The following is a 21,546-nucleotide window of genomic DNA, read 5'->3' on the forward strand; positions in this document are numbered from 1 at the left end:
TGCGCCACCACCGCCCGGCTCAGGGACATCTTGGACAGCACTAAGGGTGCCTTTTTGGATGACTGCTGTCCTCTCTGACACAACTGGTCCCTGTTGTTTGGTGCCTGTCTACTTTCCACCCGATTTCATGAGCTACCCTCTATTCTGATCTGTGGCCAAGCTGCGGCATTGATTCCATAACCATGCATTTAGAGAGTAGTGAATTTCTGGGGGTCTGGGTGGGATAAGGTGGGAACACCAAATGAGGATGTTTCCCTGGGAAGGCGGGCCTGTGTTCTTTGGGCGACTACAGGGGAGCCCTGTAAAGCGTCCTCATCTGGCTTGGGAGCATGAGAGACTCAAGAGAACCTTTTTCTCCGCTTTAGGAGAAAAGCCACCAAAGGAGGTCCAGGCCCTCAGCCTCCGGCTTCGTGCGCCCTCTCCAGTCTGGCTGAGAAAACCGAGGGCGTGGCCAGAGAATTGACTGACGGCTCACTCATACCAGTCTGGCGACGACGGAAGCATGTTCAGGCCCACTGATCCCTGACTCCTCCGCCATCCCAGCTTCTAGGATTTGGTTTTGACGCGAACCAGGCCGGAAGACTGCCTAGTCTTAAGAGAAACACCGGAAACGTGTTCCCGACTATCGTTCCGCCTGCGCCGCGGCCATCGGTTCCGTTTCGCGGCCCGGAAGTGCGGCCTTCAAGTTGACAAGCAAGAGGCAGCCACTGCAGGACCTGGTGCCCGAGGAGTCGGAGGTGGGTTCCAGCGGGCATCCCTCGGTCACGTCCCAGAGTCAGAAGGAAGGCCCGGGCGTGCTGGGGGAGGGACGCCCGCGTGAGGATCAGTGCACGCGTGGCGAACGCGAGAGGGCGCTGCAGGATCGGGGCAGGGCGCGGGCAAGGCTGCAGAGGCGGGAAACAGTCGGTGTGGTCGTTGTGGGCCCGAAGGGAGCTCTGGCACAGGGTGGGAGAGAGACAGGTTTATGGAGCAAGGTGCATGGCATGGAGAGGACATGGCGGCGAGAATACAGCAGTAGATGTGGTCGAGAGTGCGTCTTTGTTCTCGAGCATCCAGGAAGGTCCTGGGGCATCTGAGGAGTCCGAGCCCTCCGGGAAGCGGGGTGGGGGTAGAGGGTGGATTTGAGGAGTTTAGGACCTATGGGTTGGCACACAAGTTGAAAAAGGAGGCCGCTGGCAGAGGCCGGTGCAAAGCCTTGTCTGAAGAATTAATTCATCGTCATAGAGGACTCAGATAAACTAGGTTAGCAGGCTCCCTCTGGCTGTCGCGTGAGGGAAATGTCCTGAGTGGGGGTGTGGAGGGACTTACAAGGTGACTTCCAGCAGTCCAGGCTGGTGGTAACTGGCACAGTGTATAAGATGATTTGAGAGAAAGGGAGGAATCGGCCTGGCCAAAGGGAAGGACGTGTTTGTGTTAAGGATATAGAACTGTTGAGTCTAAGTTCTCAGCCCTGGTATAGGGGCAGGATTTAATGGGGTCCCACTCAGGAGCCAAGTCCCCAGAGAGACGGGTGTTAGGGTGTATCCTGTATCTTGATTCTCTCCCTTGGAGCAGAGTTGTATGCAGTCTGAACCAAATGTAACATTCTTATTTGTTAAATAAGGAAACAGGCGCAGAGACCTGGAATTATCCACTTGGTGGCTTACCTGGCAGATCCCAGCTTCTTAGCTCCTGTGTGTGTGTGTGTGTGTGTGTGTGTGTGTGTGTGTGACAGAGACAGAGACAGAGACAGGGGAGTTTCTTCCCTTTTCCAGGGCCCCAGTCTCGTCAGTGCCAGGATGATAGTCTCGGATGCATAAGAAATATGAGGATTGAAACGCAGTGTGATGGTCTTCAGTTTGCTCGTCTTTCACATCCCTTGTGTGTGGTTTCTTAGCACCTCAGGGCTCAGCTGATGTAAAAAAGAAACAGGGCGGCAGTGCTTTGTTATAATTAGTATTTATTTGCTTTCCTTGGGTATGAGGGACACTGATGCCCAGCCTGAAGAAGTGCTCCCGTATTTGCCAGGAGGCAGGTGCATCCACCCCCACACAGCAGTTAATGGCACCTGCTTCTGAGGTAGTAGTCTTGGGCCTTAGTGGTGCTAGGATAAGGAAATCTGGCTAGGGGAGAATAGAAAAGAAAGAAAACAACCATAGAGGAAAGGGTCATGAGTAGCTTGGAGATGAGATAGTAGCGGATTGTTTCCTCGGGAAGTCGTTCTCAATGAGACAGGGTAGCCAGTTTTGAATGGGAGTTACTGGCGTTTGTTTTAAACAAGACCACCCCCTTGGGAGGAGGACAATCCTGTGATTTAAAGATATTAAAGTTGGACCGGGCGGTGGTGGCGCACGCCTTTAATCCCAGCACTTGGGAGGCAGAGGCAGGCGGATCTCTGTGAGTTCGAGACCAGCCTGGTCTACAAAAGCTAGTTCCAGGACAGGCTCCAAAACCACAGAGAAACCTTGTCTCGAAAAACCAAAAAAAAAAAAAAATTAAAGTTGGGGATAGTTAAGTTCCCAGAAGGAGGCTAAACCTAGATCCTCTTTGGGGCAGAAAACGGGATATATATGCTGGTGTTGCAGGGATGGAGGGCACTGAAGAGTAGGCCAGGAGTGCTGACGTGTTTTATGTGTTGGTTCAGGGACTGAGGAGGGATGTATGAGGTCGGCCCAGCTTGGGGGTGTGGTGCACCGTTGGGTTCTGTGATAAGGATTAAAGGGGCCAGGACATAGGATGACAGAGTCCTTAGCTGATAGCCCAACCCCCACTGTCTCCTCATCTCGCAGATGGCAGCGACCGAGGCTGTGCACCACATCCACTTACAGAATTTTTCGCGCTCACTTCTGGAGACCCTCAATGGGCAGAGGCTAGGCGGTCACTTCTGCGATGTGACTGTGCGCATCCGTGAAGCTTCCCTGCGTGCGCACCGCTGCGTGCTGGCCGCGGGCTCGCCCTTCTTCCAGGATAAGCTGCTGCTTGGCCATTCAGAGATTCGTGTGCCACCAGTGGTGCCTGCGCAGACGGTGCGCCAGCTGGTCGAGTTCCTGTACAGTGGCTCCCTGGTGGTGGCTCAGGGTGAAGCGCTACAGGTGCTCACAGCAGCGTCTGTGCTTCGCATCCAAACCGTCATTGATGAGTGCACGCAAATCATTGCGCGTGCCCGTGTCCCCAGCACCCCGGCACCTGCACCTCTGCCACCACCCGTGCCCCCTCCACTCGCTCCCGCGCAACTGCGCCACCGTCTGCGCCACTTGCTGGCGGCCCGCCCCCCGGGTCACCCCAGCGCAGCGCACAGCCGCAAACAGCGCCAGCCTGCACGTCTGCAGCTGCCTGCACCTCCAGCACCTATCAAGGCTGAGGGGCCGGATACCGAGCCGGTGCTGACTGCCGCCCCTGAAGATAGAGGTGAAGAGGATGACGACGAAGAGACCGATGAAGAGACCGACGCTGAAGAAGGTGAAGGCAGCGGCGTAGGCCCGGGTGAGAGCCAGGCGCCCCTTGCTTTCCCCGACTGCTCAGGGGGCTTCCTTACCGCCACCGCAGCTGACAGCGCACGTGAGGAGCCGCCTGCATCCACTGGCATCACTGATTATGGTGGTACCGGGAGAGATTTCCTTCGGGGGACTACGGTGACCGAGGATGTGTTCCCAGATAGTTACGTGTCTGCCTGGCATGAAGCGGAAGGCAACGGGGGTCCAGAAAGTTGTCCGGTGGAAACCTCTGCCCCACCTGACTGTGCCCTGGCTGGGCCTCGCCCCACTGGCATGAAGACCCCTGGACCCCCCGTGGCTCTCTTCCCCTTTCATTTGGGTGCCCCAGGGCCGCCAGCACCAACACCTCCGGCTCCATCAGGGCCAGCCCCTGCCCCCCCTCCCGCTTTCTACCCCACGCTCCAGCCAGATGCAGCCCCCAGTGCTCAGCTAGGAGAAACCCCGGCTGTACCTGCTGCCCCTGCTGCTCCTGCAACAGCCATCTCAGGCCCTCCTGTGCGCGTCCCCGGTGCCTCGGGTGCTGAGCAACCCGCCTATGAGTGTAGTCACTGCCGCAAGACTTTCAGTTCTCGGAAAAACTACACCAAACACATGTTCATCCACTCTGGTGAGTGCGAGAGGAAAGGAAATTGCCGTCTCTGCTCACACAGATTTCTGAACCCCTTAATCGTTGGACATTTGGTTCCTGGGTGGGATCAGGCACTTGAGGTGCTTTGTTTTGTGTTAGCCTTAGAAGTCTAACTTAGTTCCCCCGTGTAAAGCGGTTGATTGGGAAGTGGGAGTCTGCCCTTCCAAAGCAGACCTACTAAGGCCTTAGAAAGCTAGCTTCATCCTGGGCTGGTCAGGTTAAAGGAAGTGTTGGTGGGGAACTGACCAGCTTCGGGGGTGGGAGCTGCAGGAAGCAGGAAGAGAGTTACGGTGAAGGAACGTGGGTTTATTTCCTATAAAAGTGGCTCATAATATGGGTCTGAGTAGAGAAGGGTCTGCGAATGCCAGCCGAGGTGTGAATTGAAGATGAAAAATCCTTCAAGTAGGAGAGATCTGAGTGTAGCCCAAATGGGCAATGGGTGTTGTTCCAGACAGGTAGAGTTAGTTCCCTTTTAAGGGTTCCTGGCAGACGGTAGCGTAGTTGAATGAAGATGTGGGTTTGGGAGTGGGATCCCAGAGTGGTTTCCTTGACAAGCAAAGGGTTTCCGACCTGACTCGGGAGGGGAGAATAGAGGAGTCCCTACCAAGGACAGGCTCCAGGGAGAGCAAGATGGACTAATGTGTGTGTGGCTTGCTTTGTCGTCTGCAGGGGAGAAGCCACATCAGTGCGCAGTGTGTTGGCGATCCTTCTCGCTGCGCGACTACCTGCTCAAGCATATGGTCACACACACTGGCGTGCGAGCCTTCCAGTGTGCTGTGTGTGCCAAGCGCTTCACGCAGAAGAGCTCGCTCAATGTGCACATGCGCACACACCGGCCGGAGCGTGCACCCTGCCCTGCCTGTGGCAAGGTTTTCTCACACCGCGCACTGTTGGAGCGCCACCTGGCAGCTCACCCTGCACCTTGATTGGGATCCAGCTGTACTCAGTGCGCAGGTGCAGTCAGACCCTTGGACTAGCTCCACTCCACCGGAAGGCTCTCACCTGTTTTCCCGGGACTTGGGAACCAGAACCCTATATCCCTCCTACACATGCTTAGCATCTCTGGAGGGGATATGGCGGGGTAGAGGATGGTCAGGGACCCTACCACCTCAGAGATCTAGACCATTTCTAGGTTGAGCTGGGTCCACAGACTCTTGGAACCTGATAGGGGATTTTTGCCCTACCCCCTGTCGGGATATGATGTCTAGGGTTATCCTCTGCCCCAGTGCTGGGCTAGAATTCTCTGACCTCACCTGTTACGCCTGCGAGTGCTGCGCTATTCTCGGTACAGTTCGCTCGCCACTGTAAGTGAGCCGGGCAAGAGCCTGGAGATTGAAAGAACACACAAGAGACCTGGGTCATTCGAAAGATGATCAGCCGAATGCCGTTTATTCAAGTTTAGGGAAAACCTTAATACCTAGCTGCTGCACAATGAAATACCCCCTAGGCAGGTGGGAAATGACCACGCCCAAGGTGAAGCTAATCACCAGGCGAGGCAGAGGGAGCACAGGAACAAACAGGATGTTTAGCTGGCTGACCAGAAACTCCTCAAGATGAAACCCGGGAGCAGGGGTAGACCCATGGGCCCTACACTCACCCTCAGTCTGGATTTCCCTTTCCTCATTGGACGCCTGTGGAGTCTTGGACCTACCATGGAACTTTAGGATTCCATTCTAATAAAGGATGTTGGGCCAGTACATGCCTAGTAGGCTTTTTGAGTTATGGGCTTGGGGCTTGGTCCCCACGTTCGTGGGTTGTACCTTTGCAGTCCCTTGAGATTTCCTGGGCAGGTAGGCACAATTTGGTTTGATAGCCTGAACTTTTATTTTGGGATTTAGGTGGGTGGCCTGCATATGTAACAGTCATCCAGTTTTCTTGAAGTGTTCAACCCTGTGGGGAGGGGAATCCCAGTCCCAATGCTGGCTGCTACATACACATTGTAGAAATTGAGTCCCCCTTCCAACCAGAAACCTTTAAGACTCAAGGTTTTCCCTCCCCCTTCCTGATGGACATGAATGTTGGACATCCCATTCGTGAGATGCCTAGGAGGGCTCTTGGGGGCCAGGCTGCTGTGAGGACATTTGAACCCTGGATGTTGGACTCCCAGTACTAGAGAACCCAGAGTGAATTGGATGGCTGTGTCAGGTGGGTGGGAAGCAAGAATTCATAGAACCCAGGTTGCCTGTTGAATAAAGAAGGTGGCCTAGTGTCAAAGAATCCAGCATGATACCTGCTCTCAGCTCAGAAAGTCTTCCTCCCTGTCCCCTTCCCACCTCTGATACACTGATGTCTAACTAAGGATTTGGGGCAGGAGAAGCTGTAGTTTGGAAGGCCTATCTGCTTGTGTCCTGGGCCCATGGGGCTCTTCTGTGGCTCAGCCTTCTGAATCCCAAGGCTCAATCCACAAGAACACCAGAAGTGAGGCAGAATCCCCGTGCCACAGGCTCATAGTGGAGAACAGAAGTGTGTTAAATCCGGATGATTAAAGGTGTTCTGAGTGTTTACTGAGCTGCTACTGTACCTGACAGTCAACAGGTTTCCCTTGGATAGTTTAGGCCAAGACCTGGGTTTCATGAAATTACCTCAAGGTAGGTAATTGAGACACAGGCTGGACTTCTTATCTTATTGACTGGAGTTAGGCAGGTCTTATTCCCTTCCTGCCTACTTTCTCATCCTTTTTGTTTTCCTGAGACAGGGTTTCCCAGTAGCTATGGAGCCCATCATGGAACTCACTCTGTAGACCAGGCTGGCCTTGAACTGAGAGATCCTCCTGCCTCTGCCTACTGAGTGCTGGGATTAAAGGCATATGCCTACTTTTTATTTATTTTTATTTAATGTGCATTGGTGTTTTGCCTGCATGTATATCTGTGTGAGGGTGTCACATCCCCAAGAAGTGGTGATATAGAGTTGTGAGCCTCCATGTGGGTGCTGAGAATTGAATCTGGGTCCTTTGGAAGAGCCATCAGTGCTCTTAACTGCTGAGCCAACTCTCCAGCCCCCTAGTTTCCCATCCTTAACAGACGTGAGATGGAGACAAATGCTAGCCTTCAAGAGGAGACTGGTTGGTGGTGTCCAAAGGAGGTGGAGCAGGCCTGGCGATCAGGCAGAGGGCTGGAACTGTAGGAGGACTCCCAGCCAGTAAGAACTGTGTGGCAAAAGGACAGAGTTCAAGGGACAAGAGCAGTTGCTGATAATACTGATCATAACTGGGGATTAGGGTAGGCAGATTCCCTTAAAGGCAGGAAGGTAGGGCTTCAGAGCTCTGGACAGAATCGAGACTACCGCCACACTCAGCGACTTCAGAAAGAGCCAGTGCCATGGGCGTTTGGCAGAAACTGACCTTCCTGCTACTGTTGCTACTTCTGCTGGTTGGCCTGAGGCAGCCCCCATGGCCAGCAGCTGTGGCCTTGGCCCTGCGCTGGTTCCTGGGGGACCCCACATGCTTTGTACTCCTTGGCTTGGCATTGCTGGCCAAACCCTGGATCAGCTCCTGGATGCCCCACTGGCTGAGTCTGGTAGCTACAGGTGTTACATTAACTCTGTTGCCTCCACAGCCACCCCCGGGACTACGCTGGCTACACAAAGATGTGGCCTACATGTTCAAGATTCTCACCTATGCCCTGAAAACTAGGCGACTCCTTAACAAGCAGCCTCCAGAGACCTTTGTGGATGCTTTGGAGCGGCAAGCACGGGCACGGCCTGACCAGGCGGCCTTGGTGTGTACAGGGTCTGGGGCCCACTCAATCACCAATAGCCAGCTGAATGCCAGGGCCTGTCAGGCAGCGTGGGCACTAAAAGCAAAGCTGAAGGAAGACAGCAGCCAGCAGGCCAGAGAGATTGCGGCCCTCTTACTGCTCCCCTCCAAGAACATTTCTGCTTTGGTTGTGTTTCTGGGGTTGGCCAAGCTGGGCTGCCCTGTGGCCTGGATCAACCCACATGGCCGAGGGAAGCCCCTGCTGCACTCGGTGCTGAGCTCTGGGGCCAGTGTGCTCATTGTGGACCCAGGTGAGTGCCCTAGGGCCAGTGAAAAGGGGACAAGTTTCTGGGAGCTGGGCAGGAAGCCTTTGTTGTATCTATATCTGCCCCATGCCGTAAGGGTCAAAATGTTGGTTTACCTGGGAAGTAATTAAATATTTTCCCCTAAATCTTTCAGGTCCATTTGATTAATTTTTTTAATTGAAGTTTTTTTTTGTTGTTGTTGTTGTTGTTGCTGTTGTTTTAAGACAGGATCTCATATGAAGCACCGGCTGTCTGGAACTCCATATGTAGATCAGGCTGGCCTCGAACTCACAGAGTTCCACCTGCCTCTCCCTCCTGAGTGCTGGGATTGAAGGCGTGGGCCATGATGCCCAGATTTATTTGACTAAATTTATATTCTATGAATTATGAGGTTCTTTTGTTCGTTTGTTTTTCGAGACAGGGTTTCTCTGTGTAGCCTTGGCTGCACTGGAACTCGATCCGTAGACCAGGCTGGCCTCAAACTCAAGATAACCACATGCCTCTGTCTTCTGAGTCCTGGGATTAAAGGCGTATGACACCACCGCCTGGCATTATAAAGTTCTTCATCCAGGAATGGGGGAACTTTTCTCTGCTACCTGCTTTCAGTCCCTGGGTTTTTGAGACTCCCTTTTGACTTTGAAGGAAGCTGCGAGTTACCTCTCTTTTCCTCTGATGGTCCCTGCAGACCTCCGGGAGAGCCTGGAAGAAGTCCTTCCCCAGCTCCTAGCAGAGAACATCTCCTGCTTCTACCTTGGCCACAGCTCACCCACTCCAGGTGTGGAGGCTCTGGAGCCTGCCCTGAATGCTGCTCCTTCTGACCCGGTGCCTGCCAGCTTTCGAGCCCAGATCAAGTGGCGAAGCCCTGCCTTATTCATCTACACGTCAGGAACCACTGGTGAGGGGACTGATGGCCCTGCCCCCACCCTCCGCTCCCACACCCTGACGTCACTCACCTTGCCCTAGCACTTGACACCCAACCTCTGACTTTGACTCTGACCCCAACTGCGCTATTATTTTGTTTGGATTTATGTTCCTCCCCCAACTCTGAAAACCAACCACAGACTGGGATGTGGTGCTGTTCACATGTAAATCTCAACACTCAGGGGTTGAGAGGCCAGAGAATGTAGAGTTCAAGGTTCCTTCCAGTGGATTGCTTACTAAAATCAAAAAATACACACATTAGCATTTCCGCTGTGCAAGGCAAATTCACCAAGCATTCCATTCCATGTTTTTAAAAAGGAATACAAATTCAAGCTGGGTGTGGTAACGTACGCCTTTATTCCCAGCTCTCTGGGGGCAGAGGCAGGAGGATCTCTGTGAGTTGAGGCCAGCCTGGTCTACAGAGCAAGTTCCAGAACAACCAGGGCTACACAGAGAATTCCTGTCCTGGAAAAAAAAAACAAAATAACAAATAAATAAATAAATAAATAAATAAATAAATAAATAAATAAATAAGGAATGAAGGTTCTTTTTGATAAAAAAGAGAGGGAAGATGACAAAAAAGGGGGAGGGGAGAAGGAAGGAAGGAAGGAAGGAAGGAAGAAAGGAAGGAAGAAGGGCAGTCTGGGTTACATAGTGAGTCTAAGCTAGCTTGAGCCACAGAGAATGATATTGTCTCAAAAAACAAAACATGCACAAAAAACAAAAACAAAAAGATACTCAGTGAGTTTTCATGCTTTTTGTTATTTATTTTTTTGGTCTCTTGCAGTTTTAACTGGCTTTGAGCTGCCTCTGTAGCTGCCTCACCCTCTTACCTCACTTTACCCAGAACAATCTTCATGTCTGGTCCCCTCTGAGAGGCTCAGCCGCAGGCAGACCACCCTGCAGTGGTAGTGGGTCTCTCTTCCTGCCCACCCTTACTGCTCCCTCATCCTCCAGGCCTCCCAAAGCCAGCCATTCTCTCACATGAGCGGGTCATCCAGATGAGCAAGATGCTGTCCTTCTGCGAGGCCACAGCTGACGATGTGGTCTATGTTGTTCTTCCTCTGTACCATACGCTTGGCCTCGTCCTTGGAGTCCTGGGCTGCTTAGAACTTGGTAAGTCTTCCAAGGACCACAGTGCGTTAGTGCAGGGCAGTCGAAAGGTCAGGATTCTATACTATGCACCCTGACTTTGTTTTCCCCACCGCAGGTTGGGCCATTTAGCCCAGGCTGGCCTCAGACTTGGTATATAGTTGAAGGTGGCCTTGAACTTCTGATGCTCCTGGCAGACATGTACCGTCATGCCCAGTTTTAGACACTTTTTGTCTTTTTTGTTTTCCTTGGAAGACAAGGGCTCAGACCAGTGGTGGCCTGATTTTAATTCCAGCACTTGGGAGGCAGAGGCAGGTGGAGTTCAAGGCCAGCCTGGTGTACACAGTGAGTCCCAGGAGGTGACTAGTGCCATTAAGCTCAGTACATTGCTCGGGAGGCAGAAGCTGAGACACTGCAGATCAGTCTCAAACTGATTACATACATAAAAAGGCCCAAGTCAGCTGTGGCTAATAACTCGGTAGAAAAGACCGCCTGCTGCTCTTAACAGGTTTTCTTCCCAGTACCAACATCAGAGTCACTCCAACTCCAGGGGATCTGATGCCCTCTCTTGGCCTCTATAGGTATCCACATGCATGTGGTGCATATACGTACACACATACCCATGCAGGCATGTACATACACATAAAAAACAAATCTGCCAAGGGGTAGTAGCTCATACCTTTAATCGCTACAGAGGCAGAAACAGGTGGATCTCTGAGTTCGAGGCTAGCCTGGTCTATAGAGTGAGTTCCAGGACAGCCAGGGCTACACAGAGAAACCCTGTCTCAAACTGCGCCCACCACCCCCCCCCCGCCAAAAAAAATAATTCTTTCATTAAAAAAGCAACAAGAAGGCTGGGCAGTGGTAGTGCAAGCCTTTAATCCCAGCACTTGGGAGGCAGAGGCAGGCGGATCTCTGTGAGTTCGAACTCAGCCTGGTCTAGAAGAGCTAGGGTTATTACACAAGAAACCCTGTCTCAAAATACAAACAAAAAAAAACAAAAAAACAGGTTAAAGAAAATGTTTTCTAGAGTCTCCATTCCCAAGGGGTGGAGCCTAAGACCTTGAACAAGGTAAGCCCCTTTCTAGAGAGTTTGGGGCAAGTGCTCTACCATTGAGCCACACCACCATCCCCTCGCTGGTGGGTTCTAGGCAAAAATGAACCAAACTCTAACTCCTCGCTGGTAAATTTTAGGTGCGTGGGTCATTTAGGTGAGCGTGCCATTACTATGCCTTTGAAATGCCACACCCAGGTAATCACATAGATTCTCTTAGCAACATGGAACATGATCACTTATTTTTTCCCTACCAGGAGCAACCTGTGTCCTGGCCCCCAAGTTCTCTGCCTCCCGCTTCTGGGCTGACTGTCGGCAGCACGGAGTAACAGTGATCCAGTATGTGGGTGAGGTCCTGCGGTACCTGTGTAATGTTCCTGAGGTGAGGCTCCGAGATTGAGCAATTTTTTGGATAAACATGACTCAGAAGTAGAGCACAGCCGGGCGGTGGTGGCACACGCCTGTAATCCCAGCACTTGGGAGGCAGAGACAGACGGATCTCTGTGAGTTCGAGGCCAGCCTGGTCTACCAAGGGAGTTCCAGGACAAAAAAAAAAAAAAAAAAGAAGTAGAGCACAGGCCTAGCACACGTGAAACCCGACACAAAAGACAGAAGGACCTACACCTAGGGGTCTCAAGCAAGGTCACCTCTTGACTACACAAGGGAGCTAAATTAGCCTGGGCTACACTGTCCCGTGGTAAATTCCACTTTCCATGTTGTTTTGTACTGGGTGCTTTGATGGTCCTAGAACTGGAAACTAAAGTAAACCTTTTCTCCCTTGGGCTGTTTTCATATTTTACAACAAAGGAAACTAGGACACACCTGCCCAGGTGACTGACCATCAAAGTACCCAGTACAAAACAACATGGAAAGTGGAATTTCCAGTCTGCAGCAATTATTTATTTATTTATTATTATTTCTGTCTCCTCCCCGCCACCGCCTCCCATTTCCTTCCCCCTCTCCCAACCAAGTCCCCCTCCCTCGTCAGCCCGAAGAGCAATCAGGGTTCCCTGACCTGTGGGAAGTCCAAGGACCACCCACCTCCCTCCAGGTCTAGTAAGGTGAGCATTCAAACTGCCTAGGCTCCCACAAAGCCAGTACGTGCAGTAGGATCAAAATCCAGTGCCATTGTTCTTGAGTTCTCAGCAGTCCTCATTGTCTGCTATGTTCAGCAAGTCCAGTTTTATCCCATGCTTTTTCAGACCCAGGCCAGCTGGCCTTGGTGAATTCCCAGTAGAACATCCCCATTGTCTCAGTGTGTGGGTGCACCCCTCGTGGTCCTGAGTTCCTTGCTCGTGCTCTCTCCTGATTTGGACCTTGGGATTTCAGTCCGGTGCTTCTGCTCCTGATTTGGACCTTGGGATTTCAGTCCGGTGCTCCAATGTGGGTCTCTGTCTCTGTCTCCTTTCATTGCCTGATGAAGGTTAATATCCAAGAGGATGCCTATATGTTTTTCTTTGGGTTCACCTTCTTATTTAGCTTCTCTAGGATCACGAATTATAGGCTCAATGTCCTTTATTTATGGCTAGAAACCAATTATGAGTGAGTACATCCCATGTTCCTCTTTTTGGGTCTGGCTTACCTCACTCAGGATAGTGTTTTCTATTTCCATCCATTTGCATGCAAAATTCGCGAATTCATTGTTTTTTAGTGCTGAGTAGTACTCTAATATGTATATATTCCATACTTTCTTCATCCATTCTTCCATTGACAGGCATCTCGGTTGTTTCCAGGTTCTGGCTATTATAAACAATGCTCAGGCTACAGGAATTTAAAGCCACTCTTCACATCACACCCACAATCAGGAGCCTCAGCAATGCATTAATGTGTACACGCCAATACATACTCGGCTGTTTCCCCTTGGTCTAGTCCCACCTAGAATGACGACACCCGCATTCAGGATGGGTCTTCCAAAGTCGGTCTGTCACAGGCGTGCTGCAAGCCAATCGAATTTACGTAGTCCTTCACTAAGACTCCTTTCCCACTTGGTTCTAGATTGTGTCACGATGGCAAACTCACAATGGAGGTGACTCTAACTTGTCCAGTTTCAGTAGCTTCATTTGAAAACCATAGCCAGGCGGTGGTGGTGGCACACCTTTAATCCCAGCATTTGGGAGCCAGAGGCAGGCAGATCTCTGTGAGTTTGAGGCCAGCCTGGTCTACAAGAGCTAGTTCTAGGACAGGCTCCAAAGCTACAGAGAAACCCTATCTTGAAAAACCCAATAAATAAATAGGAAGAAGAAAGAAAGAAAGAAAGAAAGAAAGAAAGAAAGAAAGAAAGAAAGAAAGAAAGAAAGAAAAGAAAAACATAAATGAGAACAATTCCAATCCGAACCTTAACTAGCTCTGGATCTCAGTTTACAAATATAATGACTAATGGTAGATACTGGAATAAAAAGAATATCCCCTACCTGAAACATGAAATGAATTGATTATGTAAAGTACCTGGAACAATGTGACACAGGGTAAACACACTAGATGCTAGATGCTTTTATTTTTTTAGAGCTGAGCTGCAGTCCCTAGGAAACTGTCTCTAGGCAATATGCTCCACTTCCCAGTCTCTCCCCACCCCTGCAGTTTCAAATCAAAAGCCCCCTGAAAATCCGTCCTGATAAGATCCCTTCCTTAGGTAGGCACTTCTAGATAAGGTTTACCTATAGATGAATGTCATCCCTCCATGGAAACCCTTGTAGGTAATGCCTGCAGGTAACAGTTCTCCTAGATCAGGCTCCTGGAGACTACTCCCAGCAGTGTCAGCCAGTCAGATGCCTGCTGAGGGAAGAGCAGAGGGCTTGTTGTCTCTAGTTACTCCTAGCTAGGTAACTGCGCATAAGCAAAGCTCCTCTATACTGTCTGCAGAGATAATTTAGGTAGAGATGCCAATAATACTTTTCTTTTCTTTTTAATTAATTTATTTATTATGTGTACACATGCCAGAAGAGGGCACCAGATCCCCTGTAGATGGTTGTCCACCATGTGGCCACCGGGAACCGAACTCAGTACCTCTGGAAGAACGGTCTCTTACCTTCTGAGCCATTGCTCCAGCCCTGCTTTTCTTTTAGGATGGGCTGTCCCTATATAGCCAGGCTGGCCTGTAATTTGCTATGCAGCTCATTTGTTCTCTAACTCATAATCCTCCTGCCTCAGTTTTTTTTAAGATTTATTTATTTATTATGTATACAACATTCTGCCTCGATGTATGACCGCATGCCAGAGGAGGGCGTCAGATCTCAGTACAGATGGTTGTGAGCCACCATGTGGTTGCTGGGAATTGAACTCAGGACCTCTGGAAGAGTAGCCAATGCTCTTAACCTCTGAGCCATTTCTCCAGCCCCACTCCTGCCTCAGTTTTGTGAGTGCTGGATTATAGACATCTCCAGCACCCATGTTTAACCCTTTTTTTGTTTGTTTGTTTTGTTTTCTTAGACAAGGTTTCTGTATATAACAGTCCTGGCTGTCCTAGAACTTACTCTGTAGACCAGGCTGGCCTCGAACTCACAGAGATCCCTCTGCCTCCAGAGTGCTGGGATTAAAGGTATGTGCCACCACCACCTGGCCAATGCCTAATTCTTAAGTACCTCATGTAGATTCTATAAGTATAGGTCCCACCACTACCACTTCCTGGGTAATTCCCAAGATTAACACTTAAGATACTTTCTTCAGAAAAAGTTCTCAGCCATGCCTTCTAGGGCACCACCTTCTGACCTTTCTTGGGATGTCCCTGCAGCAACCAGAAGACAAGACACATCCAGTCCGCATGGCAATGGGTAATGGACTTCGGGAAGAAGTGTGGAAAATCTTCCAGCAACGCTTTGGTCCCATTCGGATCTGGGAATTCTATGGCTCCACAGAGGGCAACACAGGCTTAATGAACTATGTGGGACGCTGCGGGGCTGTGGGCAAGACCAACTGCTTCCTTCGCGTGAGTGTACGGGACTCCCGGTGTGATGGTGGTCCTGAGACTGAGCCCCCAGGATCTTAACTGATGCTCCCCATCCTCCATCCCAGATGCTGAGTCCCTTTGAGCTTGTACAGTTCGATGTAGAGACGGCAGAGCCTATAAGGGACAACCAGGGTTTCTGCATCCCTGTGAGGCCAGGTAAGACGGTCAGCAAGCCTTCTGTGGATGTATGAGGGGTAGTTACCTCCACCTCCTTGGCTGGAACAAGCTGCCCCAGGGCCTTTGGTTAACTTCTTCCAATTTTTTAAGTGTAAGTCCTCATGTAGCCCAAGCTGGTCTGGAACTCTCAATCCTTTTCCCTCTACTTTCCAAGTGATAGGGTTACAGGAGTGTGCCACCATGCCTGGCCCAAAGTCTTAACATGGTGATAGGTCTATAACCCTCACCTTGAGCTCAAGTCATTGGCCTGTCTCACCATCACTTGGGGACCTCTGCCTTCCAGAATTCTGGCTCGGCCCAGTTCTCCTGCTTCAGTCTTATTCTGTTCTACTGCATTGATGTGTATCTGTTGGTTCCCTCGAGCATTCTGTAGGGGTCACAACCTCCTAGACACCAGTCCCTTACCCCGCACTTCCTCTCCTGGGGTTTTACAAGTGCTCTGGCTTATCTTTCTTCCAATCCCCATTTGTCAGTTCCCCACCCTCGCCCTGTTTCTTATGGACACCCTGATGCTACCTTCTCTTTTTCAGAACTCTCCATTTTCCAAGTTTCTCTGTCTTTTTCTTGGTTTCTCTCGCCTTAAGTGTGTCTCCCATCAACACCTCTTTTTTTTTCGAGACAGGGTTTCTCTGTAGCTTTGGAGCCTGTCCTGGAACTAGCTCTTGTAGACCAGGCTGGCCTCGAACTCCCAGAGATCTGCCTGTCTCTGCCTCCCGAGTGCTGGGATTAAAGGCGTGCGCCACCACCACTCAGCTTCAACACCTCTTTTAAATTTTTATTTTATGTATATGTTATTTGCCTGCATTTACGAATTGCACCACGTGTGTGCTTGGTGCCTGGGGAAGGCAGAAGAGGGTGTCGAATCCCCTGGAACTAAAGTTACAGAAGGGGATTGTGAGGGACGTGTGGATGGTGGAAACCTAACGGTAGATACAGCAGCCAGTATTCTCTTTCTCTCCCTCTCTTTCCTTTTCGGTGTTTTGAGAACAGGGTTTCTCTGTACACAGTGATAGCCTTGGCTGCCCTGGAACTAGCTCTGTAGACCAGACTCACCTTGAACTCACAGAGACCCACCTACCTTTGCCCCCAAGTGCTGGGATTAAAAGCGTGTGCCACCACTGCCCAGCCAGCCGGTGTTCTTAACCACTGAACTCACAGTCTCTCCAGCCGTAACAGTACAATTGAGTTCTGCCTTTGGCCAGATGAAAAGTGAGGAACCTCTAGTATGGGCTGCTTCATGAGCTGGTGGGGTTCTCACTTAGGGCTTATTTGCCATTTATACCTCCAGGGGAGGCAGGACTCCTGCTGACCAAGGTACTGAAGAACCAACCCTTTCTGGGCTACCGTGGTCCCAAGGAACAGACGAAGCGAAAACTGGTTACAGATGTGCGGTGTGTAGGAGACCTCTACTACAACACTGGCGATGTACTGTCCTTGGACAGTGAAGGCTTCTTCTACTTCCAGGACCGCCTTGGTGACACTTTCCGGTCAGGCTTGGGTGGGTTGGGGTATGGGGCTTCTGGGGTGTCCAGCCTCTCTAGGGATGGGTGTGGCCCTCTCTTCCCAGGTGTATAACATCCCTTTCTGGAGTGTGTTCTCTATTCCTGGGATGTGGCTTCTCTTCCCAGGGACAGAACATCCCTTTCTGGGGCTGGGGTCTCTCAGGGATGGTAGCACCCTTTTCAGGGGGCAGCCCATTCCTATCCTAGGGCATGACCTCCCACCCTGCAGGTGGAAGGGCGAAAATGTGTCCACGCGAGAGGTGGAGGGAGTGTTGTCGAGCTTAGACTTCCTACAGGAAGTCAATGTCTATGGCGTGCCCGTGCCAGGTATGGAGAATTTGCCTGACTTTAAACATCTGTACCTTTGTGGGTAACGGATTGTCATTATAAATTGGGGGTACTGTTGGGGTACAGAGGGGTTAAGAATTACATCTAGTTGCACAGCCAGTGTGTAGAGCTGGCCAGCCGAGAGTGATCAGTGTGCTTTCCAGGGTGTGAGGGGAAGGTTGGCATGGCTGCTGTGAAGCTGACTCCTGGGCAGAATTTTGATGGGCAGAAACTATACCAGCACGTCCATTCCCGGCTCCCTGCTTACGCCGCACCTCATTTCATCCGCATCCAGGTGAGGGCGAGGTAGCAGGAGTGGATGGATAAGAGAATTGATGTCACAATTGGGTCACGATTACTCCTTTGCAGGACTCCCTGGAGGTCACAAGCACCTTCAAACTGGTGAAGTTCCAACTGGTGCGTGAGGGTTTTGACGTGGGAGTCATTGTTGACCCCTTGTACATATTGGACCACAAGACCCAGACCTTCAGCCGTTTAATGCCAGACGTGTACAAGGCTGTGTGTGAAGGAACGTGGAAGCTGTGACCACCTCATCAACTGCAAGGCTATCCAAAAGTGTGGGCATCAGCACTGGCCAGGGTTCTCAGCGTCAGCTTCACAAAGTTTTCAGGTTTCCAGATGCCACAGCCTAGCATCCCTTAGAAAATAAACTTGAATGCATATGCAGAAGCCTGTGTGTGGATTTGAAGTAATAGATGAATGCAGCACTGCCCTGCCCTTTTCCCCACCCCCTCGCTCCTGCTCCGGGGTTCTCTGCCAAGGAATATATATATATTTGGAACTGTCCCCATCAGCCCAAGGTGAAGGGTATGGGAAGAGCAGCTCTGAAGCTACCCCAGTGACGAGAAGAGAGTGTTGACCGCAACTCTGGGTCTCTGTGTGTAGCTTCTCTGTAAACCAGGCTGACCTTGCACGCAGAGATCTGCCTGCTTCTGCCTCCCGAGTGCTGGGATCAAAGGCTTCCATCACTATGCCCAGCTCCCTGTGTGTGGGAATGTGCATGTGAGTTCAAGTACCCATGGAGATCAGAGGCGTCAGATCCCCTTGGAGCTGGAGTTCAAGCAGTTATGGCTGGGGACTAAACCCGGGCCCTACTGCAAGAGCAGCTTGTGCTCTTAACCACCAAGCCATCTCTCCAGCTCCTCATAGTTATTTTAAAGCCCAAGGGAGGGACAGAAGTGATGTCTACCCTTCTAGTGTTACCAGGTGACTTAGGGTGACTATCAGTATGGTGAAACACCGTGACCAAAAGCAAATTGGAGAGGAAATGGTTCGTATGGTTTACACATCCGTCCATCATCGGAAGAAACCAGGGCAAGAGCCTGGAGGCAGAAGCTGATCAGAGGCCATGATGTACCTCGTGGCTTGCTCAGGACTACCAGTCCAGAGATGGCCCTCCCACAACAACCACTAATTAAGAAAATGCTCTACAGGCTTGCCTATAGCTGGATTTTTATGGAGGCATCTTCTCAGTTGTATCAAGTTGACATAAAACTAGCTAGCATATTAGGCAGGGGGGGCAAGTGGGGTTCAAAGCCTCAGTGGCCTCTCATGCTACCATAACATTCTCCTGTCAAGAATGAGAACCTAACTTCATTAGGAGATGGGTCAAAATTTGGGAATTGAGACTGGCTGGTGGTGGCGCACACCTTTAATCCCAGGACTCTGAAGACAGAGGCAGGTGGATCTCTTTGAGTTCAAGGCCAGCCTGGTCTACGGAGAGTTCCAGAACAGGCTCCAAAGCTACATGGAAAAACTGTCTCAAGAAACTGAAGAAAGAAAGAAAAATTGGGAACTGATATAACCTATTAAAACCTAGAGATCCACTTTTTGTTGTTGTTGTTGTTGTTGTTGTTGTTGTTTTGTTGTTTTGGTTTGGTTTGTTGAGAAAGGGTTTCTCTGTATATCTCTGGCTATCCTGGAACTCACTCTGTAGACCAGGCTGGCCTCAAACTCACAGAAATTCACCTGCCTGCTCTGCCTCCCTCGGTGCTGGGATTAAATAAAGGTGTGTGCCACCATCGCCTGGCTACGATCCACTTTTATTTATTTTTTTATTTTTATTTTTTATTTTTTTATTTATTTATTTTTTTTTGGTTTTTCGAGACAGGGTTTCTCTGTAGCTTTGGAGCCTGTCCTGGAACTCCCTTTGTAGACCAGGCTGGTCTCGAACTCACAGAGATCCGCTTGCCTCTGCCTCCCGAGTGCTGGGATTAAAGGCGTGCGCCACCACTGCCCGGCTATGATCCACTTTTAAAGGTGTTCACTTGGACAGGAATAGTATCTGGATTGAAGGTTAGGTCCCACTCTCATATACTACCTCTGGGCAGGAATGCTAGTTTAGGAAGAACACAGACCAGGAATCAAAATGCTCTCGCATCTTTGGCCTCCAGCGAAGACGGGACTCATGGCATTTCTGGCTAAGAACAGAACAGCTGTTTAGGGGTCTCTACTGTGAATTACATTTCTATCTCCTGTCCTCATCACCATGGCCCCTGGAAAATAAGGTCTAAACTGTCAGGGGGTGAGAGTACTTGTATGACTTATGGTATCTAGACAGGATTATGTGGGTGTCCCCAGCTTAGAAATACTGGCCCTGATGGTGACTCTAAGAACCACAGGCTAACAGAATGGTGAGCCGCTCTCTGTAATCAGGAGCCGAAAGTGTTTTAAGAGACTCAGTATTGAGTGATAGGCATGATGACTTCTGGAGTTGTGGCATAGCCCCAGGGCCAGTTAGTGGGTGAACTCCAGACCAACTCTCCTCTACTTCTTCCCTGCCAAAGAAGTGTAACGAGTTGTTGAACACCCCTAGCCATTGTTCCCTGCATAGGAACCACAATTGGTGTGGATGCACAAGGCATGGCCCTCCTGTCTTCTACAAGGCCTGTCTACATCGTCCACACCAAGCCCTGGCTCACCAACCCTGCTTCTTACAAACTTTCTGCCCCCTCTTCTGTGATGTTTCCTGAATTATGTTGGGGGGATATGAAGGACCAATTTGGGGCTGAGTAACTCCACAATTATTTAGGGTTGAGAGCTGCACTAATCTATGGATATAAAGACATTCATAAAGGTATTCATAAAAGTATTCAGAAGACAGTTTGATACTATGTTCTTAGACTACCTGGAGCATCTACTACTATTCCTAGGTAGCGCAAGTTGACCTGAAACTAGTTGGCCTGATATGTGTCAACCTAACAGGCCTTCAACTCATTGACTTCCACCAGCCTTTGCTTCCTGAGCGCTGGGCTTAAAGGCATTTACCATTTTTAATTAATTGATTAATTTTTATTTTATGGGCATTGGTATTTTGTCTGCATGTATATCTCTGTGAGGGTGTCAGATCTTAGAATTACAGATAGATGTGAGCTGCCATATGAATGCTGGGAATTGAACCCAGGTCCTCTGGAAGAGCAGCCAGTACCCTTAACTGCTGAACTATCCCTCTAGCCCTTGTTTTTTAAAAAATAGATCTTTCATGTAGTGCTTATGGCAAATATTTGCCCCAAGTGATCTTTGTGTATTTTGGACAGAGTCTGACTACTTACCCAAGCTAACCTTGGACTTTAATCATTTACCACAGTTTTTCTAGTATTGGGATTCCAGATGTGTCTCCCTGTATCTGATCAGAATTAGTCTCATATATATTAACATGAGACCCTCCCCCAGTTTCATTAAAACAACTGGGTTTCTGTGCCTTTGCATTTCTTCTCTCATTCTTTTGTTGTTGTTTTGTTTTGTTTTTAATTTATTTCTTATGTATACAGTGGTCTGCCTGCATATATGCCTGTACTCCAATAGAGGGTACCAGATATTACTGCAGATGGTTGTGAGCCACTGTGTGGTTGCTGGGAATTGAACTCAGGACCTCTGGAAGAGCAGTCAGTGCTCTTAACTGCTGAGCCATCTTGCCATCTTTCCAGCCTTTTTTTTTTCAAGACAAGGTTTCTCTGTGTAGTCCTGGCTGTCCTGGAATTCACTCTGTAGACCAGGCTGGCCTCAAACTCAGAGATCTGCCTGCCTCTGCCTCCGAAGTGCTGGGAGTAAAGACCTGTGGTGATGACTGCCTGGCTTGTCCTTTGCATTTCTGGTGGAGAAAACCTGTTTCTAGGGAGGTGTGGTGCTGTCCATGGAAAGTGAGAACAAAAGGCTCAGGAGCTCATGGCTAGTCTGGGCTGCATAATATCTTTTCCAAAAAACAAAACAAAAATCAGGCTAAATGTGGTTGAGATATGCCTAAAATCCCAGTATTTAGGAGACAGAGATAGGAAGATTACTGCAAGTTGGAGACAAGCCTGTTTTACATAGTGAACCCCAGGCCTGTCAGGGTTACATAGCAGGACCCTATCTTGATAAATACATAAACAAATAAATCAGTGAGAAAATCTGCTTCTAATCTGGGCAGT

At 50.0% G+C, this 21,546-nt stretch overlaps 2 protein-coding genes across 5 annotated transcripts; both read left to right on the forward strand.

The window, feature by feature from the left end:
- Positions 1-459: 459 nt before the first annotated feature.
- On the forward strand, positions 460-5,482 carry Zbtb45 (zinc finger and BTB domain containing 45). 4 transcript variants are annotated; one of them, XM_005361086.3, is made up of 3 exons: positions 460-737; positions 2,769-4,080; positions 4,771-5,482. In XM_005361086.3, exons 2-3 carry the CDS (start codon positions 2,769-2,771, stop codon positions 5,025-5,027), a joined length of 1,569 nt encoding a protein of 522 aa, XP_005361143.1. In that variant the 5' UTR covers positions 460-737; the 3' UTR covers positions 5,028-5,482. The 4 variants fall into 4 exon arrangements, with proteins under 4 accessions (XP_005361143.1, XP_026641985.1, XP_026641986.1 ...); XM_026786184.1 differs by lacking the exon at positions 460-737 and adding an exon at positions 875-1,030; XM_026786185.1 differs by lacking the exon at positions 460-737 and adding an exon at positions 1,067-1,242.
- A 1,461-nt stretch (positions 5,483-6,943) lies between these two features.
- On the forward strand, positions 6,944-17,806 carry Slc27a5 (solute carrier family 27 member 5). The gene is made up of 10 exons (XM_005361087.3): positions 6,944-8,106; positions 8,786-8,995; positions 9,979-10,137; positions 11,425-11,549; positions 14,895-15,089; positions 15,176-15,266; positions 16,576-16,774; positions 17,019-17,116; positions 17,281-17,411; positions 17,486-17,806. Exons 1-10 carry the CDS (start codon positions 7,419-7,421, stop codon positions 17,660-17,662), a joined length of 2,073 nt encoding a protein of 690 aa, XP_005361144.1. The 5' UTR covers positions 6,944-7,418; the 3' UTR covers positions 17,663-17,806.
- Positions 17,807-21,546: the final 3,740 nt, after the last annotated feature.

The sequence above is a fragment of the Microtus ochrogaster genome, linkage group LG4 (genome assembly GCF_000317375.1).
Source record: "Microtus ochrogaster isolate Prairie Vole_2 linkage group LG4, MicOch1.0, whole genome shotgun sequence".
Taxonomy (NCBI): domain Eukaryota; kingdom Metazoa; phylum Chordata; class Mammalia; order Rodentia; family Cricetidae; genus Microtus; species Microtus ochrogaster.

Excerpts from the sequence above, each read along its gene's own strand:
- Slc27a5 (XM_005361087.3), top strand. The coding sequence starts at position 7,419 with ATGGGCGTTTGGCAGAAACTGACCTTCCTGCTACTGTTGCTACTTCTG. Across the intron at positions 15,267-16,575 it reads CTGCATCCCTGTGAGGCCAG|GGGAGGCAGGACTCCTGCTG; the intron begins GTAAGACGGTCA and ends TTATACCTCCAG. Across the intron at positions 17,412-17,485 it reads CTCATTTCATCCGCATCCAG|GACTCCCTGGAGGTCACAAG; the intron begins GTGAGGGCGAGG and ends ACTCCTTTGCAG.
- Zbtb45 (XM_026786183.1), top strand. The coding sequence starts at position 1,972 with ATGCCCAGCCTGAAGAAGTGCTCCCGTATTTGCCAGGAGGCAGGTGCA. Across the intron at positions 2,059-2,768 it reads TAATGGCACCTGCTTCTGAG|ATGGCAGCGACCGAGGCTGT; the intron begins GTAGTAGTCTTG and ends CTCATCTCGCAG. Across the intron at positions 4,081-4,770 it reads ACACATGTTCATCCACTCTG|GGGAGAAGCCACATCAGTGC; the intron begins GTGAGTGCGAGA and ends TGTCGTCTGCAG.